Source organism: Strigops habroptila, chromosome 1 (genome assembly GCF_004027225.2).
Source record: "Strigops habroptila isolate Jane chromosome 1, bStrHab1.2.pri, whole genome shotgun sequence".
NCBI lineage: Eukaryota > Metazoa > Chordata > Aves > Psittaciformes > Psittacidae > Strigops > Strigops habroptila.
In genome coordinates, this window is record NC_044277.2 from 840,403 (window position 1) to 861,335 (window position 20,933).

Below are 20,933 nucleotides of genomic sequence, written 5' to 3' on the forward strand. Positions count from 1 at the left end.
GGGCAGGAGCACATCTGGAGCTGCCTCCCACCTCACTCAGCATTTGCAAAAGGCACAATTCCTGCTGGGAACCTTCTCCCAGCACTGACCTTCTCCCAGTTGGGGTGGAGGACATTCAAAGGTGATGTTCCATTAATACCTTAAACTGTGGATTTCAAAGGCTCCCATAGAGAAACAAGTTTGTTTCTGGCAGTTTTAGCATGGGAACCTTTGTCAGAGCAGCAAACATCTACTAAATTTAAGGAAAACCAGGAAATGAAGCATTTTCCCCCTGGGATAGGAAGTGGCACCATTTCACAGCAACTCCGAGAGCAGCATTCCATTTATTTTTAGAACGAAGGGAAAGGGACTGGACTGAAATAGCACAGCTCGATGGCAAGGCCAGGAATAGAACTGAAATCCCAGCTCCTAATCCCCTGCTCTAATCACTGCCCTGGAAGGCTTCATATCCTTAATTACAGCCCCTGCTTCTGATAGGAGGTAGAAGATGGTTTTCTTTGGAGTTCTGTGAACTGCAGTTTGAGGATCTACGTCACATTCCATCGTTACATCCTTAGGCAAATACCCATCTAATCCCAGGTCCTGTTTTGCAGCAGAAAGTGGAGAATTCAAGGAGAGGATATTAAAAGGAAACAGGGATGAGAGCTACATCCCTGATTTCCTCTTCCAGCCTGGCTTAGAGCAAAAAGTGCAAGATATGGACATTTTCCCCCTAAAATATTAGAGAATGGAATGAGGAACAGGAGTGGAATCTTGAGGTGTTGTGAGTTTTACACGGGAAATGCACTGTCCGCTCACAGCCATCTCCAAATATCCATGTGCTTTGTTGGATGGGTCATCATCCAAGAGCTTGGCTCCCATCGTTATGTATGGAGCGAGCCCAGAGGAGGCCCCGGAGCTGCTGCGAGGGCTGGAGCAGCTCTGCTCTGGAGCCAGGCTGAGAGAGCTGGGCTGGGGCAGCCTGGAGAAGAGAAGGCTCCTTAAGGGGAGACCTTAGAGCAGCTCCAGGGCCTAAAGGGGCTTCAGGAAACCTGGAGAGGGGCTTTGGACAACGGATGCAGGGATGGGATGAGGAGGAACAGCTCCATCTGGAAGAGAGAAGAGTTAGATGGGATCTTGGGATGAAGTTGTTCACCATGAGGGTGGTGGGACACTGGAAGGGGTTGAAGGGAGAAGCTGTGGCTGCCCCATCCCTGGCAGTGTTCAAAGCCAGGTTGGACACAGGGGCTTGGAGCAACCTGCTCTAGTGGAAGGTGTCCCTGCTCGCGGCAGGGGGTTGGAACTGGATGAGCCTTAAGGTCCCTTCCAACACAAACCATCCCATGGTTTGATGATTTTAAGCTCCACAAGAAACTCCTGCTTTGTCTGTAACACTCTTCACCTGAAGCCTCTTTCCCAAGTTTTAAGACTTGGACAGATACAGAAGCAGCCTACTGGATAGAATTAGATGTTCTGTGGTCAGAAACCATCCCTGAAGCACAAGGACACCCTGCATGGTGAGAAGCTCCAGGCACCAGTGTCTGAACTGTCTCTGCCCTTTGCTGCTATCACCACAATCAAAATCAATGTCTCATTTGCACAGCTCATGTTCTGCTTTATCTGTCCAGGGCCGAGAGCATCAGATGAAATCTCAGCATCCCTGGAAGCTTCCCTGCAGGTCAGCAGAAGCAAGGCCTCCTTCTTCAGCTGTGCTTTGCTATAGAAATCAGAGCTGGACAAAACCCCCTCTGATCATATGGGCTATCCCCATGGCCATGGAGCCAACACCCCATCACAGCATCCCCATCCTGTGCTTTATCCCTTTCCACACCCATTCCACATGGATTTAACCATTTGCCAGCACTACAAGGACATTTCTGAAGCTTCCCATCCACCCCATCCCAGCTGGAAGTATCAAACCCACCAGGTTCAACCACATCTCCCCTTTCTACCCAACAGCATCTCCCCTTCCATTGAGTCACTGCAGCAAAATCAGAGAATCACGGAATGGTTTGGGTTGGAAAGGACCTTAAGATTGTCCAGTTCCAACCCCCTGCCATGGGCAGGGACACCTCACACCATCCCATTTCTGGTGAGAATAAGGTTGGGTTTGCAGGTAAATCACCCTCATGGCAAGAGGACCCACAACTGACCATGCTGCAGCATCCTCAACCCTTCCAAGAGCTCCTTGGTGTTTGGAATTCTCTCCTTTAAGAGGTCCCAGTGTCCTTGAGGTCTCAGCAAAGCTTTCCAGAGGGGGAGATCAAGGAAGGAATGTGATTTTTGCAGCCAGGATATGGGGATAAAGAGACTTTAGCATGCAGGAGGGTGCCATGGTTTGGCTAAGCTGAACGAACAGGACCGCTGTGTATCCACCAGGGATGCAGGTGGAAACTGGGCACTGAGTGGGAATTTCTGCTCCATCTATTGGCATCTGGTTGTTTTATTATTTTAATGTATTTTTTAATGCTGGAAGACCTGGAATCTGCTTTATGCCACCTCCCAGCAAGGCCAACACTATGAATTGCTGGGGCTGAAGGACACAGAACCCTCCAGCAGCCAGGAGCAACTACACCCCATGGCTTGTTTGCTCTTCTCCTCTAGCAGAAGGTATCCAGGGGTTAAACCTTTCTATTTGAGCACCCAGGAGCAACCCTCCCTCCTCCTTTGCATCCCATAATACACCTGCATGGAAAAGGAAAGAGGACGTAGAGGTAGAGGACACAAAGGATGAGTGACCTGCAGTGTCCTCACCAGCTCCTGTGGTCCAGAGTGCAAGACTATGGGGAATGATCTTCCTACAGGAAGATGCTGATCCTGCAGCAAAGCCCAAGGAGATTAAAACCCATCGACTGGATCCCTGTTAACCCTTCACACTGCTTCAGGAACAAGCTCCTGCTTCACCGCCCATGTCCTGTGGTGGAACAGCTCTGCTCTGGAGCCAGGCTGAGAGAGCTGGGCTGGGGCAGCCTGGGGAAGAGAAGGCTCCTGAAGGGGAGACCTTAGAGCAGCTCCAGTGCCTAAAGGGGCTCCAGCAAACCTGGAGAGGGGCTTTGGACAAGGGGGAATGGCTTTAACCTGCCAGAGGGGAGACTGAGATGAGATCTTAGGCAGAAGCTCTTCCCTTGCTTCAAGCCTCTGTGTCCAACCTGGCCTTGAACACTGCCAGGGATGGGGCAGCCACAGCTTCTCTGGGCACCCTGTGCCAGCGCCTCAGCACCCTCACAGGGAAGAACTGCCTAAGAGCTCATTTAAATCTCCCCTCTGGCAGGTTAAAGCCATTCCCCCTTGTCCCATCAAAGGTCAAGGCTTGGTTTTTGGGCGATGGGCAAGCAAAGACTGGCTGAAATCACTGGCAGCGTGTCCTGAAGAGACCCAGGTAGACCTGGCCACCATGGGCCAGCAAACATCCATCCCACCTCTCTTCCACCACCACCTCCCTGGTGAGGAACGCTGCCATCCCCACACTCAGCAACTTTATCACAGCATCTTCCAAGAGCTCAGGGAAGATCAACCCAACCCTGATGGGTGAGACACGGAGGCAAAGCTGCCTCTGAGGTCCCACATGAAAGCACTTGCTGAGCTGGGAGTTCCTGTTCTTGTCCTGCATGGCCATGAGATCACACAGCCACAGTTTCTGTGAGGAAGGAGAACGTGTTGCCAGCAGAAGTCGTGGTGCTGGTGGGTCCCTGTTGGGTCATTAATGCTCTAAGAGGCAACATTTAAGAGGATATAAAAATATTTAAGTCATGAGCTGCCTGTTTTACAGCTTTGGAGCCAGAAAAGTGCGACCCAAAGCACCAGTGCAGAGGTCTCAGAGTGTTGTCCATGTGCAGATGGACAATAGAAAGCACTAACTTATTCTTCAGGAATCATGGAATGGTTTGTGTTGGAAAGGACCTTAAAGCTCCTCCAGTTCCAACCCCCTGTCACGGGCAGGGACACCTTCCACTAGACCAGGTTGCTCCAAGGCTCTGTCCAACTTGGCCTTGAACACTGCCAGGGATGAAGCATTCACAACTTCATCTCCTTAAGAAGAGCAATCACCCCTGCTATGAGTTCCATAGACCAGTGGGACAACCCATGGTCATAGCATGAATATGAAGATGTTATCCAGGGAAATCATTTCAGATCACACCACTCTGGAACCATGTACTACAGAGGACAAGGGATTCCTTCTGTAATGGACCTTCTGCAGTGAACATCTACCAAGGAGAAACACCTTCTACAGATGTTTTTACCTCCTTCTACTCTATTTATAGAGGAGCAAACCCACTCTTTAAGACTTGGTGCAGAGACCCATGAGCAACCTAGCTAGAGGAGCACCCATAGAATGCTCTACACAAGAGCAGAGCCCTTATCCCTCAGGATTCTGCTCTTCCACAGCCCTTGCAGACAATCAGGGTGCCCCAACTCACACTTTGATGCCACCAACCCACCACCAAGCTCTGTCCCATGGATCCAACCTTGCCTTTACCTTTCCGTTTCCTCTTTCACTACAGCATATTGGGTTGTCTGACGGCTCGACCTCTGCTCCTGCACCTTCTCGCTGCCCTCCAGCTCCTGCTCCAAGGAGGAGCTGGTGCTTCCTTCCCTGCTGACATTGCTGCTCCTGCCGGGGCTGTTCTCCGTGGAAGCCCTCGGTGACTCCGTGTTCTGCTTCAGGGTCTGCAGCTTGGCCAAGGGGATGATGTCGCAGTTCTGGGGCCGGTGCCACACGGTCCTCTGCGTGGTGGCGTTGTAGTAGTAGAAACGGGAGGTGTTGGGGTCGAAGAGCTCCCACCACTGGTTTTCATTGGTGCGCTTGATGCGCACCCCTGCGGGGGGGTCCCACACGCACTCCCCCGTGATGAGGTTGGCGTACATGCGCTCCCGCGTGCGAGGCTCGATGATTTCCACCCATTCCAGCCTGAGGGAGAAGAGAAACACAGAAAGAGACTTCAGTGAGGTGATCATTGAAGGTTGTTTCCAACCATACCCATTGAATCATGGACTGGGTTGTGTTGGAAGGGACCTTAAAGCTCATCCAGTTCCAACCCCCTGCCACGGGCAGGGACACCTTCCGCTAGAGCAGGTTGCTCCAAGCCCCTGTGTCCAACCTGGCCTTGAACACTGCCAGGGATGGGGCAGCCACAGCTTCTCCCTTCAACCCCTTCCAGTGTCCCACCAACCTCACAGTGAAGAACTTCTTCCCAATATCTCATCCAACTCTTTCTTCTTCCAGATGGAGCTGTTCCTTCCTCATCCCAACCCTGCATCCCTTGGCCAAAGCCCCTCTCCAGGTTTCCTGGAGCCCCTTTAGGCACTGGAGCTGCTCTAAGGTCTCCCCTTCAGGAGCCTTCTCTTCTCCAGGCTGCCCCAGCCCAGCTCTCTCAGCCTGGCTCCAGAGCAGAGCTGCTCCAGCCCTCGCAGCAGCTCCGGGGCCTCCTCTGGACTCATTCCAGTGTTTCACCACTCTCTGGGTAAAGAAATGCTTCCTAATGTCCAGCCTAAGCCTCCCCGGTGCAGCTTTGAGTCTTTCCTATGTGTCCTATCACTGGATCCTGGGAGAAGAGCTCAGCTCCACACCAATTAGTTCCCTCTGGGCACCTTCATTAAATCAGGAGTTGATCTCACGTTGCTCCCTACATAGAGCATGGAGCTCATCACTAAAATAGGGAGCAGAAAACATGGTTTAACCTCCCTCCCATCAGCCCATCCCCTGCTGAGCTGAGGACCAGGCCCCACCAACCCAACACACTGAGCCAGCTCACTCAGAAACACAGCAAAATGGGGTTATGGAAATCCTGAAGCAGTAATTGGAGCTTAGAAACGCAAAAGAGGATTAAAAGACATTGTAATGCCAAAGACGAGATCATTTAACCCATTCTTCGGATTACTCCCAACACCTTTTGATAATGCAGGGGATGCCCCAGGCTTTCAGACAGCCAAATCTTACCCAAATCCTTCATTTTTCTGTGAGAAAAAATACAAGGGATGCTCATATTAAAGATTTTTTACTTGGAATCCATCCTAGTCTGCATTTACAAGGCTGTTAAGAAAGGTAGAGAAATAGAGAAGGCAAAACGAGCCCCCAGCGTGCTAAGTGGAGCTTCTCAAACGAGGTGGCATTTAAATGTGACACATCCAGTGAGTCAGACAAGTGATGGATCCCAGCTCACAGCCTTTCCCTGGGAGCAAATCCCCCGTGGGGATTTCAGGAATGCCCAATTCACTCAAGCATTGCAAGATGAGAAGTCCTCAGAGGGGCAATTACCTGACCCCTGCAGCCTGGCCACAAGCCCTGGGGATGGTCCAGAGCATCTTCCAACTGCATTTAAACATTGGAGTGGAAAACAGGAGCTTTTCATGTGCCAGAGGTTCCAGCTTTGAAAAATCCACTGAAATGATGGAATCTTTGCTTAGTGCTGGGCTGCATCCCCAGAGCATGAGCAGCAGGTCAGGGAGGGGATTCTCCCCCTCTGCTGCGGGAAGGGGAGACCTTAGAGCAGCTCCAGTGCCTAAAGGGGCTCCAGGAAACCTGGAGAGGGGCTTTGGACAAGGGATGCAGGGATGGGACAAAGGGGAATGGCTTTAACCTGCCAGAGGGGAGATTGAGATGAGCTCTGAGGCAGAAGCTCTTCCCTGTGAGGGTGCTGAGGCGCTGGCACAGGGTGCCCAGAGAAGCTGTGGCTGCCCCATCCCTGGCAGTGTTCAAGGCCAGGTTGGACACAGGGGCTTGGAGCAACCTGCTCTAGTGGAAGGTGTCCCTGCCCGTGGCAGGAGGTTGGAACTGGAGGAGCTTTAAGGTCCCTTCCAACACAAACCATTCCATGGTTCTATGATTCTATTCTTGGCATAGAGAGAAATAGCCACACTTGAGCCTTTTCTTGCAGAACAGAGACTAGAAGCACTCAGAGATGGGTAAATCCCACACCATGCCTCATGTCATTCCGCACAACTCAGACCAAATGAGCAGCCTAATGCAACGAGACAGTAGAGCTTGAGGCCAGCTCCAGCTCTGCACAGTTAAATGTATTCTCCAGGTTTCCACCCAAGGCTTTCATTTGGGTCTGAGCGTGACGAACCAACCCAGCATTTCCCATCGACATGATTCTGCCCTGAGATTAATGTCAGTGCTCAGCTCCAGGTTTTAACGCTTCTCTTTGACCACCCTGGTTTAAAATAACCTCCATGGGGTCAAGGGCAGATGCTACTTCATGGCTTTGGATCTTCCTTCTAGAAGATATTGGGCTGTCTGCATTAGGGAAGAAGAAAAGACCTTCGACCAGGGCTCCTTTAGGGTGAAATGAGAGCTCAAATTGCAGAGATATCACAGGGAAGCAAAACCAGAGAGGGATAGGATAGGATGGGATGGGATAGGATAAGATAGGAATAGGAATTGGCTAGGAACAGGGATAAGATAGGATAGAATAGGATAGTATAGGAATAGGAAAGGACAGGATGGATAGGATAAAAATAGCCCCATGGAGCTTGAAGAAGATGAAAGTCTGTTTGGACCCCACAAGAACTGGACCATTATGGGCTAGAAAAAAGTCAAGGTAAAGGCCTGCAGCACCTCAAAGAAAAATGTAGGATCTTTTATCCTAAACTCCTTCATTTCCTCTTGGTTTTCACTGTGAATTATCAGCTTAATAACACCGGGCAGTGCCTGGGCTATAGGTTCTCTCCCTGCTAAAGATTTCCTTGCTGCTGGAGAAGGAATTTAGTGCTCACGCTTCTCCATCTCCCCCACTCTTTTAATTAACTGCAGTAATTCATCAACTCAAGCAACTCAATATGATGTGCCTTCCCTACGCAGATGATCAATAGCCAAGGGCCACCTTCCTCAGCCCTATGCTGGGCAGCAGAAATGGAGAACAACCACAATCTTCCATCAGACACCCAAAAATGAGATTCATCTGCCTGAAAGTCAAACCAAATCCTCCAGAAGTACAAACCTGAGTGCTAAATTCCTGAGGTTTTGCCCCAAAAGAGGGTCCACACACAGAATTTGCCAGGTATGAGGAGAGTTAGATAAAAGGTAGGCGTGCAATGTGCTGATGCAACACGTTCAGCACAACTGACCTGGGTACCAGATGAAGTCTTGGCCATGAATTTAACATCATTATTCACTGCATCAGCCAAAAGAACCTCCTTGAAGGGTGGTAGAGAAGTCTACTGCAAGCTCTGGTGGCAAAATAGACTCAGACCTATTTCACCATAGCACTGAGCAGTGCAGTGATCTATTTAAACAGCCCATTGAGGATGGTTCAAGGCAGTGAAGACCTTATTGCTGTTGGGTTAAAGGGATTTATAACGTAAGCAGGAGAGTAGAAGGTGCCCAGGGAGCTTCAGACTCATGGTATTGCCTAGAAAACCTCCACCTCATTGTAAAGGCTCCAAAAAGCCCAGAGATCCACCAAAATTCCATCTTTTCCTTGTACTGTCCAGAAAACAGCCCAATGGATGCTCAGATTAGATTGATGAATATGGGAAGACAGTTGGAATGAACCCTGGGCTCAGTTTAACTTTGTAACTTTATTCACAGAATCATGGAATCAACCAAGTTGGAAAAGACCTTCAAGATCATTAAGTCCAACCGTTCCCAGCAGTGCCAAGGCCACCACTAACCCATGGCACTGAGGCCTCGGCTACACGGGGTGTGAACACTTGCAGGGCTGGTGACTCCAGCACTGCCCTGGGCAGCCTGTTCCAATGCCTGAGCACCCTCTGGGGAAGGAATTGTTCCTCAGCTCCATCTAAACCTGCCCTGGGGCAGCTTGAGGCCGTTTCCTCTTGTCCCATCCCTTGTTCCTTGGGAGCAGAGACCAGCCCCCTCCTGGCTCCAGCCTCCTGTCAGGCAGTTGCAGAGAGCGAGAAGGTCCCCCCTGAGCCTTCTCTTCTCCAGACTGAACCCCCCCAGGTCCCTCAGCCGTTCCCCATCACACTTGTGCTCCAGGCCCTGCACCAGCTCTGGGAAAGGAGGATGAACCTCTCCTGACAGCCTCATCTCGTGCCTATGCCCCAGTGTTGCTGCTGTCGAGGAGCACTGTGACAGTAACATCACATCTCACCTTCCCCTGACATTGCAAAGGAAGCCAGATCCTTCCCCATCAAAGCCCCACGTTGACACACGCGGCCGACGGCTCCTTCCTGCTGGAGCTGGATTTTCCCTCTTTTCCTTCACATGAAAGGGATGAGCAGAGGCTCAGCCCAACGTACAACTGCTTCTCCTTGATAGGAACGTTTGTTATCTCCTCAGGTGGGATCGGAGCTCGATCTCTGCTGTGGTCAGCACTTCCCCTGTGCTGACACTGCTGCAGACCCACGTCAGGATGGAGCAGAGCTCTCTGCTTCCTCCCGCTGTCCTGAAAGAGCTGCTGCCGAGCAGGGGCTGCAGCGCTGCGGCTCCCACGGGCTGGGCTTGCTTCCAGAGCCCGACACGCTGCCAGGGCTGGAGCATTGATGTAGGTACGGAGCAAGGCTGGGAGCTGCTGCAGCATCAGGATGAGGAGATGCTCCAGGGAGACCTTAGAGCAGCTCCAGTGCCTAAAGGGGCTGCAGGAAACCTGGAGAGGGGCTTTGGACAAGGGCCTGGAGGGACAGGACAAGGGGAATGGCTTTAACCTGCCAGAGGGGAGACTGAGATGAGCTCTGAGGCAGAAGCTCTTCCCTGTGAGGGTGCTGAGGCGCTGGCACAGGGTGCCCAGAGAAGCTGTGGCTGCCCCATCCCTGGCAGTGTTCAAGGCCAGGTTGGACACAGGGGCTTGGAGCAACCTGCTCTAGTGGAAGGTGTCCCTGCCCGTGGCAAAGGGTTGGGACTGGATGAGCTTTAAGGTCCCTTCCAACCCAAACCATTCCATGATTCTATGATTCCTGTTGTAAATCTTGGTGCTCTTCCAAAGCCAAGAAGTTCTTTGGGGTCATTTGGGCATCGTGTCTGAGAGACTGGAGATGACAACTCCAGTGGAAGGGCCTGAACTTGTCAGACAATGCAGTAATGAAACACTTCAGGGCACATTTGTGCCCACTGTAGCTCATTTCTAACTCTAAATAAAACTTAAACCCAAACTGACTTCCAGTCTAATAAATACTAAATGTCACATTGAGTGGAACAAGCTCTGACACGTGTAGAAAAGCTTCCTTAGCATTTGTCCCTGAAGCTCATCGTCTGGTCCAGAAGGAGATGGTGAGTGGTAGGAAGGAGAGTGATCAACCTCCTGCTTGCAGTGCTCTGCTGGGAGGTTTTAGGAGGGGAAAGTCTAGTTTGCACAAGTCCTCATCTTACAAAAGAGGTACCACTGGAGGAACCACTCTGTGTTGGGGGCCCTAGAGATGAACACAGTCATCCCAATGAGGTCAAAAAGGTTGCTTCCAACCCAAAGCATTCCATGATTCTATGATCTCTTTCTTTCCACCACCAGCCTGCTACTCCATACTTTAAAACACATTGAGGGTCCTTTTTCCTGCTGCATGTGGGGTGCTTAAATGCATCTCAAACACCTTTCGCTCAGTGCTGCATCATCCCCTTCGCCATTTAAAGTGTGTCAATGGTGCTGCATGGAAAACCATGGGATATTTTAGTCATCTGAAGGGAATCTGGCAGCTGAAGAACGAGTGGCAGGATGCTGCAGATCACTCACTACTCTGCAGACCTCCAATGACCCAGGTTTGAGAGATGCTCTTTTGGACACCCCAGCTCTGGAAGAGACCCTCACACACGTTGGGGCATCACAACACGACAGAACCGATGGTGTCTGCACTAAACTTCCCCATACTCCTCTACTGCCTCTTATTTGCAGGAGATATGAACATGAGATTTGCAACTCAGGAGTAATTTACAATCTAAATTACACCCCTAAGTAATTCCTGGCCCTGGTTAAACTGGGACAACACGTATTTAGATTCACCATTGCTGCAGGGGGTTCACTTGAAATGCTTTCTAAGAAAGCTCCTACTTGCTCTCAGCTAATCAGGGTCTTCTTCAGCCCTTCTGGAAGCCAGTCCATGGAGGAGTGGTTTTGCATAGGGCTAAACCTCCCAGCTCTCTCTGACAGCTTGACACCATGAATTAGAGCATCTCCCATAGGAAGACAGGCTGAGAACACTGGGGCTGTTTAGCCTGGAGAAGAGAAGCTGCGTGGAGACCTCAGAGCAGCTTCCAGGGTCTGAAGGGGGCTACAAGGATGCTGGAGAGGGACCTTCATCAGGGACTGGAGTGATAGGACAAGGGGTGATGGGTTCAAAATGAAACAGGGGAGATTTAGGCTGGATATAAGGCAGAAGCTCTTCCCTGTGAGGGTGCTGAGGCGCTGGCACAGGGTGCCCAGAGAAGCTGTGGCTGCCCCATCCCTGGCAGTGTTCAAGGCCAGGTTGGACACAGGGGCTTGGAGCAACCTGCTCTAGTGGAAGGTGTCCCTGCCCGTGGCAGGGGGTTGGAACTGGATAAGCTTTAAGGTCCCTTCCAACCCAAACCATTCCATGATTCTCTAACTGCAGCTCTTGCCAGCTCCTTTCTTATCTGGATAACCCAGAATGCTGCTTTTAGATATGAATATTACAATCACCATGGGAACTGCAGAGACCTTGCATATTCTTTTGCTGCTTTGCAAAGCTCTGCTCAAACAACAAAGGGTGAATACAAATGAAATTTGTCTTCCCTAATCGCAGGAAAACTGTGACAAAGCCCTTGTACAACACAAGAACAAAGCTAAGGGCTACCTGTTGTTCAAGGTTTGCTGCATGCATGGAGGCCACCTTGGCCATGCAGGGCAGGGGAAGGTGTGTCTCTCTCTGAGATGCACATCTGAGACATGATAAAGGGAGACAATTGAGAGAAAACAATGTGCTACCTCCTCCCTACCATGAGCTGACCCCACCAGGGACTCAATGCTGAGACCCAAGAGGGACATCCCATGTTCTCTAGCATTGGACCAAGCACCATCTTGGGGCTCCCAAACCAGAAAACCCATCTGTACTTCAATACCCCACTCCAACTTGGAACCAAAACCCATGAGATTTAGGATGAGATTCCCCATTGGACACCTTAGGTTACCAACAAGGAACAGTCTCCAGGAGGGCAGGAGGCTGCCCCACAGGTACTTCTGCTCATAGACGCTCCCATGGAGGTTTCCCAGCCTTTTTGCCCCCAAGTGTAGATTAAATGGCATAAACTAACATCATGTTGCAACCCTCTGCTTCATCCAACCCCACCACTTGCTCCCACAAGACCTATTGGAAGGAGCCTCCTGAACTTCAGCCTCTCTCAGCCACCGCACTGCATATACAGAACACAAGACCCAGTAGAAAGATGAGAGTGGGAAGTTTCCATTCCCAGCTTTGTCTCTGTTCCCATAGAAACTAAACTAAAATGGAGATGGGGAAAGGAAATTAAAGCTTCAATAAAAGGAATTGGTGAGGAAATGGAATGCGAGCGGGTGTGGGGAAGAGCTGATGAATAAACAAGGAGAGAAAAGAGGAACCAACACCAAGGCCATAGGAGGAAAACTAAATCCAAACACGACGGATGTGCCCACAGCAAAATCTTTCTTATTTGAGGATAAAACTCAATGAATAAACTATATCAAAGCAAGATGTTAGAAGTAAAAGCTTGAAGATGTCACAGATGAAATGAAGCGTGATGAGACGGTAGATTCATGAGTTGAGGGTCACCATGCTTTAGTGGTGAGATGGTGCTGAGGGTCAGCTGGGATCCCAAAGGAATCCCAAAGCGCTGTCATGTGCCACCTTCCCTATCCCAAGTGTCGGGAATTACAGGGAAGGAATAAACAGGACAGAGACCACGCCACTGGGGGAGTCCAAGTGCTCACATCTTGTATGTCTGTGCCATTGGTCCATGGGGCTGGAGCAGCTCTGCTCTGGAGCCAGGCTGAGAGAGCTGGGCTGGGGCAGCCTGGAGAAGAGAAGGCTCCTGAAGGGGAGACCTTAGAGCAGCTCCAGTGCCTAAAGGGGCTCCAGGAAACCTGGAGAGGGGCTTTGGACAAGGGCCTGTAGGGACAGGCCAAGGGGAATGGCTTTAACCTGCCAGAGGGGAGATTGAGATGAGCTCTGAGGCAGAAGTTCTCATCTCAATCATGGAATGGTTTGGGTTGAAGGGACCTTAAAGCTCATCCAGTTCCGACCCCCTGCCACGGGCAGGGACACCTTCCACTAGAGCAGGTTGCTCCAAGCCCCTGTGTCCAACCTGGCCTTGAACACTGCCAGGGATGGGGCAGCCACAGCTTCTGTGGGTAACCTGTGCCAGCACCTCACCACGCTTATGGTGGACAAGTCCCAGAGGAGCATAAAACACAGCCAAAGACTGCTTTAGGCCTGCAGAGACATTGCTGAAAATCCAGTTTCCTTTATCCCTAAAAGTGATGCAGGGAAGAGAACCAGGAAATGATCACTCATTTTACTTCAGGATGTGTTTTATTGGTTGCTCTGGAGTTATCTGCAGTAGGATTAAAAGACAACCAAAGGAAATTACTTCTCATAGTACCTAATTAAGCTGTGGAATGTCTTCAACAACGCAGCCAAACCCCATAAATAGGTTCAAAGGAGAATTAGATGAGTTCAAGGAGGACAAGCTCATTGGTAGCTATTAAATAGGATAGTCGAGATTAGGAAATCCCCAGAAGCAGCAAGGAACGGGGTGGGGAAGGATCACCCTGCTCTGCCCTGGATATTTTCCCTCTTTCCCAGGGAAATCTTGGCTGCAGAGAGTGGAACTGAAGCCGTGTGAAGCTTTTCCACCCCTCCCATCACCCAATGTTCCAACTGCATCAACGTCTTTGGCTGCGTTACATCCCTTCTGGCCTGGAGGACACTGGGATAAGGCACCAGCTCGTACATAAAGACCTTCAAGGCTTCAAAGGGTGGCTTCAAAAAGAGGAGTGGACGGATTCAATTGTTTTCCCTCTTATCAGAGCAAGTTCAGCCTCTTTCAGGCGAGGAGCAATGCTCCCAATCCAAACTTCACAGCGTGAGCATGAGCTCTGCATTATCTCCTTTTAACACCCCAAAACCAAAGAGTCTAGAAAGCTGCCAGAAAGCAGATAACAAATCCAGGCAGAGATGAATCAAGTATCTGCATGAAAGTAGCAAATTCACCAGCTTGACCTCAACCTTCTCAAAGCAGCTCCTCAATCTCTCCATACACAGACTAATGACGTTGTAGCTTGTTGGCTTGTTTCAGCCAAGTTGGAGGGGTCAAGGTCTTGAGGGTATCAGCCTTTAAGAAGTTTTGTTTTAAAGGAAAGAGGATGGTTGAGGGCAGAAGGATACAAATGGTCTCTTTGGTGAAGATTGGAGAGCTCAGCCCATGTGCTGTGGGAGAGGTGGGTTGAGCTGGATGAGTCATCTGCTGCTGTTGACCTTTCAAAAAGGTGGAAGAGAGAGCTGGAGAGTGCCTGGGATGAGATAGAGAGGGGAAGAGGAGGTGTAATTCCCAAAGGAGGGGCTGGGACATATCATTTCAAGGCCAGGTTGGACGGGGCTTGGAGCAACCTGCTCCAGTGGAAGGTGTCCCTGCCCATGGCAGGGGGTTGGAACTGGATGATCTTTCACGTCCCTTCCAACACAAACCATTCCATGATTCTATGATTCTATGCAGGATACCCATCCATGCAGCCAGGTATGCAGACAGCATCCTCTCCAGCATGCTAAGATAGCATTCCCAAAGCAACCTTGCATTGCTTTAGAAGAAACTTTTAATTTACTACATTCATTCTGCATTTCCATTCATCATAGTCCAGTGCTGAACAGCCTGAAGACCCACCAGCCCAGCAGAAGTACTTTATTATCACTTATTTGGTTGTTCTTTTTTAAATCTCTAAGACCACACAGGTTTCCAGCCAAACCACATCCAAACCAGTGGATCCAAACCATGTCGTTCCAGCCAGACCAACTACCAAGATATCTCATGTTGACTTGTCTTCACAGAATCCTGGAATGGTTTGGGTTGGAAGAGACCTTAAAGCTCTTCCAGTCCCAACCCCCTGCCATGGGCAGGGACACCTTCCACTAGAGCAGGTTGCTCCAAGCCCCTGTGTCCAACCTGGCCTTGAACACTGCCAGGGATGGGGCAGCCACAGCTTCTCTGGGCACCCTGTGCCAGCACCTCAGCACCCTCACAGGGAAGAGCTTCTGCCTCAGAGCTCATCTCAATCTCCCCTTGTCCTGTCCCTACAGGCCCTTGTGTTACACCTTATTCACTTGGAGATGCCCCAGCACCAGTATTTGCAGGGCAGTTTGGGGCAGAATTGGGTCTCCAGGCTGTCTCTCACTCAGTAACCAAGGTGGGACCAAGGTGGGTGCTGAGTGAAGCTGCATCTCCTCTAAGCAACGTAGCAGATGGCTTCCACCTTGAAGATAGATCTATTTGGATAGTAGCTTCATCTGTGCTGGCACTCTTAAGAACATGCCATATGTGCCTCCCTAAATCAGGTCTAGACATTAGTACAACTTCAGCGTCAGTGTTGTAGTCACAAACCCAAACTTTCAGGGCTGAAGTTCCTAAAAATCAGACTGAAGATCACCCGAGTGCTGGGAATTGCCAAAAGCGTCTCAAATGCTGCTTAATACGAGGAAAAAAACATCTTAATTTGCTTTTCCAATCAAAATCTTCAGAGGGAAGATGATGAATGTGTTATTAATAGTAATAATCTCTGTGCAAGATTAGAAGTGTGAATGGAATGATTTGAACATGAAGCCATTTGCCAAAGGCCTAAGAACAAGCAACAACCTGGAGGAATCCAAGATAAAATCAGGAATGATCAGAATCGAAGGAAGAAACTTAACCCCTATCCCATAAATGTATCCAAAAGGGAATTCTGCCAATCTGAGAAGCCCCATTTCAATTCCAAGATTGCGACAAGGACATCAGGGGCCATATATCAAACACCACAAAGCTGAGCTGCCAGCTCCCAAATTCTCTCCGCCAAATTCCTGGTGCATGTGACGCTGCCCTGGCAGAGACACCCATGCAGGTAGAGCTGATGCCTTATTGCAGCTCAGCTAAGCCAGGTCTTCTTCATCAGTTTTGCAAGAGCTTACTCCACGAGGATGCTACAAGAAGCTAGAGAGGGGCTTTAGATAAGGGATGTAGGGACGGGATGAGGAGGAACTGCTTCCAACTGGAAGGGGGAAGAGTTAGATGAGATACTGGGATGAAGTTCTTCATCATGAGGGTGGTGGGACACTGGAAGGGGTTGAAGGGAGAAGCTGTGGCTGCCCCATCCCTGGCAGTGTTCAAGGCCAGGTTGGACACAGGGGCTTGGAGCAACCTGCTCTAGTGGTAGGTTTCCCTACCCATAGCAGGGGGTTGGAACTGGAGGAACTTTAAGGTCCCTTCCAACCCAAACCATTCCATGATTCTAGCCTATGATCCCATGAAAACAAAGCCAAGGTGGGGGCAGCGGCAGAGCTCTGGGCAGGCAGCAGCAGGCAGCGAGGAGAGGAGCAGCAGGAATTCCAGCACGGATGGTGGCAGCTGCTGCATCCCAACCCTCCTCCCCATGTGTGCAGCCACCCTTCCCTTGAACTCCTGCTTTATTAACCCTTTCATTAAGGAACCCTTCCTTTTGATGCAGCTGCCAGTTCATCCTGACCCAATCCCGAAGGGAAAAGACTTAATTCACTGCTTCAAAACAAGCCTGGAGGGAAAAAAGCCCAAGCGTGGATGCGGACAGCAAGTACTGGTATAGGGAAGCCCCACTGCAGTGACACTCTTACAACAGTGACATTGTGCAAGCTCTTAAATGAGCAGGAAATTTATGCCCATGAGCTGCTCAGGGTCCTCAAAGTCATCGGGGTCTGAAAGTGGCTGGAAAAGGACAAAAATTCCAGCAAAGCAGTAAGATTACACACTTTCTCTTCCCAAATTCAAGTGTTATCAGACCACGGGAGGTTAAAACCATTTTACAGATGTAATGTGGGGAAGTTACAGCAGTTTACAGCATAGGGCTGTAAATAAACTGACCATGACTGCCCCATCCCTGGCAGTGTTCAAGGCCAGGTTGGACACAGGGGCTTGGAGCAACCTGCTCTAGTGGAAGGTGTCCCTGCCCGGGGCAGGGGTTGGAACTGGATGAGCTTTAAGGTCCCATGAACCATTCCATGACCCTAAGTTGAGGAAATCACGTCTGAAAGCACACCCTGTGCTTTTAAACTCCACAATGTTTAAGGAACGGGAGGTCTGTGAAAGACCAGGGACCTACAGACACCAGATCTGACACATGGAGCTAAATATTCCTCCTCTCTATGGGCTTGCCAGAGCAGGATTAAACATTGGCACAGCTCTGCTGGGGTCAAGTGCGTGCCTTGCAAATACCAAGCAGTGTCTTAAGGATGTTTTGCTTAGGGCAAAGCAGAAGGACCTTGTCCTAACTCATGCCTGAGCCTCAGCAGTGATGGAGCCGGGCTGAAAGCAGCAGCTGCTTGTGAATAAGTGATTCTCCTTGTTTTGAGGCCAAAAAGGAGCCACCTGTCAATGTCCTGACATCAGTTGATTCCCCATCGCGCCTGGGATCTGGACAACACGAGGAACCAAGCAGGAGGAGGAGGGATGTGATTTGGGATGAGTCATGCCAAGCCGGGATGAAAACAATCCATCCTTGTTCCCATTGACTTGATTTAACCGTTGCAGTTGCTGCATCCATCCAACCCTAAAGCTCCCTGTGATGACTGGAGCAATTAGAGCCTGTAAGACAAGATGACCTTTCCCAACAGCAGCAGGGATGGCCAGCAAGAGCCTAAATATCAGATAACCCCTCAGTCCTGCTCTGATAGGAAGGGAACACGAGGAGGAAGCAGCACTCCCCCTCTTCCCGAGAGCGATGCGGGGATATTTATAGGACCAGGAGATAATGCTGCAAACCATGAAGTGCTCGTTGCTTCAAAGCATCAAGATGGGTAGCCCTAGAGAGCAAATCTCATTAAGCACAAGAAACTCCACCCTTTGGAGATGCACAGGAGCAAATGGAACACCATGAGACAGTTGGAGCTATTGGTCCTCACCACCACCTTGTCCAAGCCCCTTCTCTACAAGTATTTCGCTACCAGAACAAGAGGTAGGAAACAAAAAGCCTTGAGTTGTTCCTCCAAACACCACCATGGACAAAAAGCAGAGGCAAAAGGGAGGGGAGATGCCGCCTACACCCCCAAACCTGGCCATATGTCCCTCTAATATAAATCACTCTGATGTCTTGCCTTGTGCCTGGGTACAGAATCTAATTGCTCAGCACAGTCGGTCTGAAATCTGTCATTCAGGCTGCCAGGGTGATTTAAAAGGGACTTAGAAAAGCAGGTTGACCCCCTTCTCCTCCTTCCTCCAAATCTTCTCCCTATCTAGGAGAAATAGGGGTCTGCATCTTCCCAGCAGAGCCCCGAGCATCCGGCTGTGATTTATAGAATCACAGAATCCTGGAATGGTTTGTGTTGGAAGGGAGCTTAATGCTCATCCAGCTCCAACCCCCTGCCACGGGCAGGGACACCTTCCACTAGAGCAGGTTGCTCCAAGCCCCTGTGTCCAACCTGGCCTTGAACACTGCCAGGGATGGGGCAGCCACAGCTTCTCTGGGCACCCTGTGCCAGCGCCTCAGCACCCTCACAGGGGGTTGGAGCTGGATGAGCTTTAAGGTTCCTTCAACCCAAACCATTCCAAGATTCTATAATTCGATGACTCTGATGCTGGTACAGCAGCACTTTGAGCACCCAGAGTTCCTGCTCCATCTGGAAATCCAGTTTGTTATTTCTGGTATGATAAAGGCACAGAAGAAAAACAGATAAACTTAGAACCTATTTGAATGAAAGACGGGACTAAAGAGTCCTGGATTCCTACCTCCAGCATATCATAAAGCTCCTGCTTGAGGAAATAACTGAGCAGAGCACTGGGAATGTCTTTTATTCCTTCTACAACAAGCTGGAAAGCACACGTACCCTTCTGCACTGTGCTTCCCTTCTGCACTTCTCCCCTTTTCCATCAGCCCACGTGCAACCATAGTGCTTGACATAGTGTAAACTACCCCAAAAAAGTGTTGAGCAAAGCAGATGAACCATTTTCAATGGCTGGATGATGTGGGAAAGTCCATTTTTATGAAGTAGTAAAGTTGTACTCTCCTTCCTCTCTCTTAGGGAGAAAGAACAAAACAGCTTAAGGATAAAGTGAATAATATCAAGACAGGCCAAAATAACCTTGAAACTCAAAATAAAGAGTGACAGAAATAAGTGTTCGAGGTTTTATTCTGCTCCATGGACTAAAACTTGGACATTTAACTCTCAGCAATAAATCAGGGCTGTCAATAAATAACATTTCACCTAAAAGGGCAACTTTTCTACCTAAATCACACTAAATGAGCGCAATGGAATGAAACGATTCCGTGTTTGCCAGCCCTTGGAATGAACTTTGCAGAAGGAGAGCTGCCCAAAGAGCACAACCCCATCCCAATGTGGAGAACCCACCACCAGAGAGTGACTTGGCAGGTGTGGGAGCATCTGCTGCTTCCAAAGACTCCTCTGGCACAAGCAGTGGATTCCTGAGGCTCACACCCCTTGGCAGCAAATGCAATAACTATGGGATAGGCCTCAAGACTTGGCCGGGATGGTCAGCGAGGACGAGGAAGGACGTTCCCTGCCATAAATCTCAGATGCTTCTCTTACAGAAGCTTCCCAGAGGTCAGCGTATACAAGAGAAAAGGAAATCTCTGCGTCCCAACTGGAGCAAGGAGGAAGGAGTTTAAGAGGAGAATGGAGCAGTTTTCTGTAACTAGGGAGAATAGTGTGTATCTTCCATAAAAACCTCAAATAAACCCCCAAAAGAGCAAAAGTATCACCCATAAGGCCTCAGTCCTTATTCCAGATGGGAGATGGAAAGCTTGCCGCATAGGAGGTACAATCCAACATCATGTTTCACTGTTTTTATGGCATTTTAAGCTGGAGCAGACATCTGGAGGTCACCTAAACCACCTTTATTCATGGCCCAAGCAAACTTTGAAGTTATCCTACACAAGGATCTGAAGTCTTCAAGGATAGACATCTCACAGCCTCTTTAGGTGAGCAGCCTCAAGGACAGACATTGCAAATAACCAAACTGAGAGCCCTGTGCATTGCCTCTCACCCTTCCCATGTACACCATTTATGGAATCATGGAATGGTTTGTGTTGGAAGGGACCTTAAAGCTCATCCAGTCCCAACCCCTTGCCATGGGCAGGGACACCTTCCACTAGAGCAGGTTGCTCCAAGCCCCTGTGTCCAACCTGGCCTTGAACACTGTCAGGGATGGGGCAGCCACAGCTTCTCCCTTCAACCTCTGCCAGTGTCCCACCACCCTCATGGGGAAGAACTTCATCCCAAGATCCCATCTAACTCTTCCCTCTTCCAGTTGGAGCCGTTCCTCCTCATCCCATCCCTCTATCCCTTGTCCGAAGCTCCTCTCCAGGTTTCCTGGAGCTCCTTTAGGCACTGGGAGCTGCTCTAAGGTCTCCCCTTCACGCAATAGAGGGGCAGAATTCCCTCCCTCGACCTGCTGGTCCTGCTCCTATTGATGCAGCCCTGGATAAAGACCCTGGTTCTGTCTTCACTCTCACCCCATCACGTAGGTGAAGATGACATTTGGATCCAGGCTGAAGCAGCCCAGCTCTCATTAACTCCTCACATTAACTCAATGCCCTCTAAGAAGCTGCATCAGACCCATCTGGTCCTGAGCGAGGAAGAGCTTCTCCCCCACACCAATTATTCCACGGCTGGGACGACATTCCTGGAATGATCCGGCTGCAGCACCATCTGTTGTGCTACACAGGGCTGTCTGCTGCAGGATAAAGCTGCCTTTCTGCATGACTCTGCTTCCCAGAGCCTGCTCCGATGCTCCTCATGGAGCCAGGAGATCACAAAGATCTCACTCCTATTCCCTTCCAAGCACCACAGGAGCCTTTCCGTGCTGTCCTTGTTAAGAACCAGCAGTACCACACAGACCT

General features: G+C 50.0%; 1 protein-coding gene across 2 annotated transcripts in view; it reads right to left on the reverse strand.

Moving 5' to 3' along the window:
* Positions 1-20,933, reverse strand: part of ARHGAP39 (Rho GTPase activating protein 39) — a 113,669-nt gene that overhangs the window by 30,500 nt on the left and 62,236 nt on the right. For both annotated transcript variants that reach the window (XM_030478029.1, XM_030478039.1), the window contains exon 2: positions 4,457-4,888. In XM_030478029.1, coding sequence (XP_030333889.1) covers positions 4,457-4,888 — 432 coding nt within the window. The remainder of the gene's footprint in view (positions 1-4,456; positions 4,889-20,933) is intronic.